This window comes from Hevea brasiliensis, chromosome 14 (assembly GCF_030052815.1).
Source record: "Hevea brasiliensis isolate MT/VB/25A 57/8 chromosome 14, ASM3005281v1, whole genome shotgun sequence".
NCBI classification, from domain to species: Eukaryota; Viridiplantae; Streptophyta; class Magnoliopsida; order Malpighiales; family Euphorbiaceae; genus Hevea; species Hevea brasiliensis.
This window is the reverse complement of record NC_079506.1, coordinates 78,348,957-78,355,247: the sequence shown is the minus strand read 5'-3', so window position 1 is coordinate 78,355,247 and position 6,291 is coordinate 78,348,957. Positions and strand designations below refer to the sequence as shown.

Sequence of the window (6,291 nt, the reverse complement as noted above, 5' to 3'; positions counted from 1 at the left end):
AGAACTTTTTCCTTATATTTATAGCCGTTATTCTGTCAAAATTTTGTAAAATCTTTAAAATGCGAAAAGAAAATTTTTTACGGCATCTAACCACTATTTATTGATCACTTATGACTCCCAACTATATTTGGAATTATTTCAAAATCCCTTGTAGTATATTTAATGAGTTATCGTTAGGCGAAGTTCGATAATTCATTAAGTATACTACGAGATTATGTTATACCTTACTGAAGGGTCAGGTGTGACATTGGACATCAACTTCAATTAGCACTTGCAGCTGTTGTAAAAACTTATGTATCTGTTACATTACTCTTCACTTTAGTTTCAAATGTGGTGAATGTTGTTGGTGGTTCTCGTAAAAGTCATGATATTCTTCAAGAATCTCAAGCTATTAAAGTTTTAGAAGCACTTGAAAATGGTAAATTGATTAGTGGAATTAGCCAAAATCAAGAATCTACTCTTAAACGAGCAAGAGACACACGGTGGGTTTCACATTATAAAACTCTTATTAGCTTAATTAAGATGTTTTCTGCTGTTATTGATGCTCTTGAGTTGATTATGGAAAATTTTAAGTTTGAACAGAATACTGAAGCATTTAATCTCCTTGATTCACTATAATCTTTTGATGTTACATTTAGCCTTCATTTGATGAGAAATATCCTAGGGATCACTTATGAACTGTCACAAGCTTTGCAAGGGAAAGATCAAGATATTGTGAATGTTATGACATTGGTCAAAATTGCTAAACAACGGTTGCAAGCTATGCGAGATGAAGGATGCAATTATTTATTTGATGACATTACAATGTTTTGTAATAAACACAATATCGAAGTGCCTTCTATGGATGATATGCATGTTCTTCGTGGACGATCTTGACACAATTTTGAAAAAGTTACTAACATGCATCATTATCGGATTTAAGTATTTTATGTTGTTATAGATTTGTAGCTTTAGGAGCTTAACAATCGTCTCAATGAAGTGAATACATAGTTGCTTTTATGTGTTGCTTATTTGAGTCCGAATGATTACTTTTCAGCTTTTGATAAGGAAAATTTGTTGTGCTTTGCTCAAATTTACCCGATTAAATTTTCTATAGTACAGCTTGTTACTCATGATAATCAATTGAAGACATATATTCCTGATATGAAGTCCAGTGCTAACTTTTCAAATTTGACAGGAATTAGCAATCTTGCTGAAAAAATGGTGAAGACAAAAAGGAATGTGCTATATCCTTTGATTTATAGGCTTATAACATTGGCCTTAATTCTACCTGTCGCAACAGCTTCTGTCGAGAGAGCATTTTCTGCTATGAAGAATGTGAAGAATCAATTGCGCAATCGAATGAGAGATTAATGGATGTCTGATTGTTTAATTACATATATCGAGAAAGAAATTTTTAACTCAATTGAAAATGAGGTGATCATGCAACGATGTCAAAACATGAAAACAAGCAGAAAGCAATTGTCACTTAGAAATCCATATATTGATGTAATGCGTAGTTGACATTTTTTAGTAATGTTATGGCTTGATTATATCATTTTGGGATGTTAAAATATACTATTTTTCTATTAGTTTATTTTGAATAGAATATTATTTTTTACTATTTCAATTTATCTTTTAAAGTATCATCTTTGTAAGTTTTGACAGAATTTATTTTTTCACCTTTGCCCACCTTCAACAAAAAATTTGGCTTCGCCACTGCGTATAACCTAGTTAAATACCATGAACCATGTAGAAAGATGTTGATTAGCTTTTTTTTTTTTTTTATAAGTGAATAATATTGTTACTGAAATGTCAGAAAAAAAAATTTAGCTTAAAATTTTCAAACTAAACCCTAATTAATAGATCTTTTCATTACACTCAGACCTAGAGGGTTGCAAGCTAGGTGAAAAAACCTGACCAAAAATACTATTACAACCAAGTTAAGAAAACATAACTAGATAGTATCCAAGCAAAAATCAACAAAAGGCACAAGAAAACAATGCAAAACAGTAAAAAGCATTAGCCAAACAACATAACGACACAAAACCAAATCAAAACAGCTAAAGAATAGCAACCGATCTAATACATCTACACAATCAATGCATCTACCATACATAACGAAGGTAATGAGAGAGCCAACACAACCAATACAATCAAAGACCAAAGTTGAGCAACAACTTGAGTCAAGCAATTAGATTCACTGTCTTTGTAACCCCGGCTTTGCCAATGAATCTTTAATACAATTAGCTTCTCTATGTACATGCTTGACAAGAAGAATAGGGAGTAACTTGAGATTACAAGCAATGGAATTAATAGTTCCTCCAAGCCTCCATGGTGCCGAATTAAGAGAAGGTATCCATGAGACAAGAAGTTGATTAGCATTAAATTACTAAGAAATATTAAAATATAAATAAATCAAATTTATTTTCAAAATAAAATAAAAAAGTTTAGATGAATCTAATATTATGGGTAAACTCGCACACAATATTGATTTTTCATTTTAAATTTTTAAATTTGTTCACCCATTCATATATTTTTTTAATAAAAATGAAAATATATTTTGTTAATAAAAAAAATACAAATTAATTTGTTATACTTTTGTATAAATTAAATTAACTACTCATACTAAAAATAATATAAAGAATTTGAAAATTTTGATAGTGTTGACCAAGCAAAATTAGCCAATAGGTGGTTATGAATCTTATCATATGACCTCTAAATTTAGATCTTCTATTGAAAGAAGAATATGCATCTCGTAGAATATTTTTCTCCAAAAAAATAAAATATCTCAACAATCAAAACAAATAAAAACTCCATTAAATAAGAAAAAAAATATAAAACTCAAAATCTATCAACAATGACACATTTAAAGATTTATTCCTTCAAAATCTATTAACAATGATAGATATAAGTATATATATCTAAAATCTATTTCAAACGGATACAAAATTATTTAAAAAAATAATAAAGGGAAAGAAGGAGAGTTATCATTGGTGAAAATACTCACCGGTGACATTTAAAGAGAATATCAAAAAGAGAAAAAAAATATTAAAAAAAATGAAAGAGAATTAAAGGTTTTTAGAGGGAAAGCAGAGTTGCTATCTCTATTCACCCATTCATTCTTTAAACTTATTGTTATATTGTTTTTATTTTATTATATTTATAGTATTGTTATATGTTAATAATTAAATTAATGATAAAGTATAATTTTTCATAAAAATGTATTCTAATATAAATATAATAATTTTTAAGTCCATAAATATGTTCGTTTATTAATTTTAGCAATTATAAATATTTCTCTTCGATGGCTTTGATTTTCTGTGAGCTGAAACTTTCAGCTTGTAAGAAGAATGAGGATCCAAGCCAATATCGACCAATATTGATGGTTAAAATAATTTAATTTCTAAAATTTTATTTCATTAATAAAATAATACTTACATCTAAATTTTATATTTAAATAATTATTTATTATATATTATAATAATTAAATATTTATAAAATATTAAATGTTTTTATATTTATAATTATTTACATGTAAAATAGTAAAAAATTGTTCATAATAAACAATATGCCTACTAAATTCTTAAATTATTTGTCTACAATTTTTTAAGCAATATTTTAATGAATAAATAATTATAAAAATTATTTTAACACAATTACTTTTTACTATTTTATATTTAAATAATTATAAATATATAAATGTTTAATATTTTATAAAATATATAATTATTAAATTATAAAATAAATAATTGTATAAATATAAAATCTAGACGTAAAAACTATGTTGTTAATAAAATATAGTTTCAAACACTAAATTTGTTAAAATTAAAAATAATTAAGTGACTCAACGGTTAACCTAGACATTAGGAATTAATTTATTAATGAAATTTGAATTTGAGAATTAAATTATTATTAAAAACAAATAAGGGATTGATATATAAATTTTGTTATACATCATGAATTTAATTGTAATTTATCCTTATAAATAAAAGCTTAAAAAGAAGGAAAGAATTCTAGAAAAGTGATCAAATATTAAGAGAATCACCCAACAATTCAAGCTGTGATTTTAATCTGCAGTAAGACATTTGAGCTCTCAATAAAAAATAAAAAAAACAATGGGAATAATAGGAGAAATTATTTTATACAATTATTATATGTACAACGAATAAATTTTAATTACTAATTATAATAAAATTTATATTAATTATTATAATTAAATTTTATAATATAATTATTATATTTACAATTTTTAGCATAACAGGACATTTTTAAGTAGAAGTAAAACTGATGACCACCGAGTAGGCCCAACCAATCATCTAGAACATCTAATTTTATTTTTCCCTCTAAACCATAAGAAAACTCAAGGAGAGTCCAATTGCTGGTCATGGAAGGAAGGTCAAACTAAGGCATAGAAAAAGACAAATAAAACAAAAAAAAAAAAAAATTAAAGAGGGGAATGAAGGTTTGTAGGCTGCCGTCGGTTTGAGGGTAGCCCAAATTTTGATTTTTTTTTTTATGAAAAATTTTTAGATGGATTCAGTTCTTCTTCCGTAGTCATTAGTCATCAGTCATCCTTAGATTAAGCTAATAAACTCATTTGATAGTAATATAATTATGAATAAATATTTGATTTAATTGTGAATAATCTTTACACAATTATAAATAAACATGAATGATGTGAAATGATTTAATAATTTAAAAAATGTTCAATTCAGCTGATGGCCTATGGGTTTCTAAACAGCTAAATAGTTCATAAATAATTGTTTTATTTTTTTTACAAAAATAGCCTTAATTCTAATTTAAAAATAATTCAGTCTAATTAGCTCAAAACTAATGTTAGTGGCGCCCTGCTTCATTTCCTCTACATTTTCCATTGTAATCACGTTACCATACGCCAATTGTAACGTTATTAAAACATTTTTGAAATAAAGGTTAATTTATCCCTTATACTTATTAAGAAGATTTAATTTAGCTAAATTTTAATTTTTAATCTAATTTAATACACGAATTTAATTTATGCTCAAATTAGTCTAATTAATTAATACGTGCTATTTTTTAATATTAAAATATTATTTTATATTGTATAATTATTTAAATAAAAATAAAAATATTATTTTTATTATTCAATATTATTAATTAAAGTGAAAATATAAAAAAAATATCTTTATATCTTTATATAATTAATTAAAATTTTAACTAATTTTAATTATTTAAATAAAAAAATATAATTTTTGTATTTCATGGTTTTAATTTAAAATTAGAAAATTATAATTAAATAAAACTAAAAATATAAAATATTATTTTTTTTCATATTATTAGTTAATATTAAAAAGCAAAATATAAAAAACTAATTATAGTTAATTAATTAAGATTAAAAATAATTAACTAAGCAATTAACATTAAAAAATAATTAACTTTAAAAATATTTAAAAAATTAAAAAAAAAAAAAGACAACTCACGCATTAAAGTGGTGAGGGAGTTACACCTTCCTCAAAACTAAACTAAATTAGACATAAATTAAAATTTTTGAATTAAATTAAACTAAAAGTTAAAATTGAACTAAATTGATCCTTCCCGATAAATACAAGAAAGAAATTAAACTTTATTCCAAACATTTTTTAGTATAAAAATTTCAAATTATAAAGTTTTTTTCTATAATTAATTAATTATTATAATTACTTATTTTTAGATTATTTAATTTTTATTTACTTATTTCAATAATAAAATAAATAATGAAACATATTAAATCAATAATTATATATTTATTTTAATAATAAAATAATTTATATGATATATATTCTCTTAGTCATTTTATATATTAACAATAATAATTAAACATAATTTTATCAAATATTTTACATAAATAAATCATTATCAATTATCAATTATTAATCATTAACTAATATGGTAACTATCAACAATAAGCTATAATCATTGGCTAATTATAATAACTATTAACAATTAGCTATATTCAACAACTAAATCAAAGTAGTAAATCGAGTCTAAGAATCTTTTTACCCTTAGACGCTATTAGATATCACTCCAATGGTCTGAGAACTTGTTTACTTTATGGAATAGAATATTTATTTCACTTATAAGTTAAACTACATCATATTAATTAAAAATTATTTATTATAAATCACAATTACTATATATTTTAAAATTTAATAAAAAATAAAATTATAAATTTGCTATTTAGTCGAATGATATTCCACATTTAAATTTAAACCAAAACTAAAAATAATTAAACATGAAAATAGCTAAATTTACAATACATCACTTTCATTTATTCAAGATGAAATAGCTAAA

General features: G+C 23.5%; 1 protein-coding gene across 1 annotated transcript; it reads left to right on the top strand.

The window, feature by feature from the left end:
- The first annotated feature begins 214 nt into the window (after window positions 1–214).
- Window positions 215–1,353, top strand: LOC131172999 (uncharacterized). Its single transcript, XM_058134640.1, has 4 exons — window positions 215–239; window positions 323–482; window positions 639–811; window positions 1,037–1,353. Exons 1-4 carry the CDS (start codon window positions 215–217, stop codon window positions 1,351–1,353), a joined length of 675 nt encoding a protein of 224 aa, XP_057990623.1.
- Window positions 1,354–6,291: the final 4,938 nt, after the last annotated feature.

Bases quoted from the DNA above. Each gene is read 5' to 3' on its own strand.
- LOC131172999 (XM_058134640.1), top strand. From the start codon at position 215: ATGTTATACCTTACTGAAGGGTCAG. The intron at 240-322 runs GTGTGACATTGG...TCTTCACTTTAG, and splicing joins ATACCTTACTGAAGGGTCAG to TTTCAAATGTGGTGAATGTT. The intron at 483-638 runs GTGGGTTTCACA...TGTTACATTTAG, and splicing joins AAACGAGCAAGAGACACACG to CCTTCATTTGATGAGAAATA.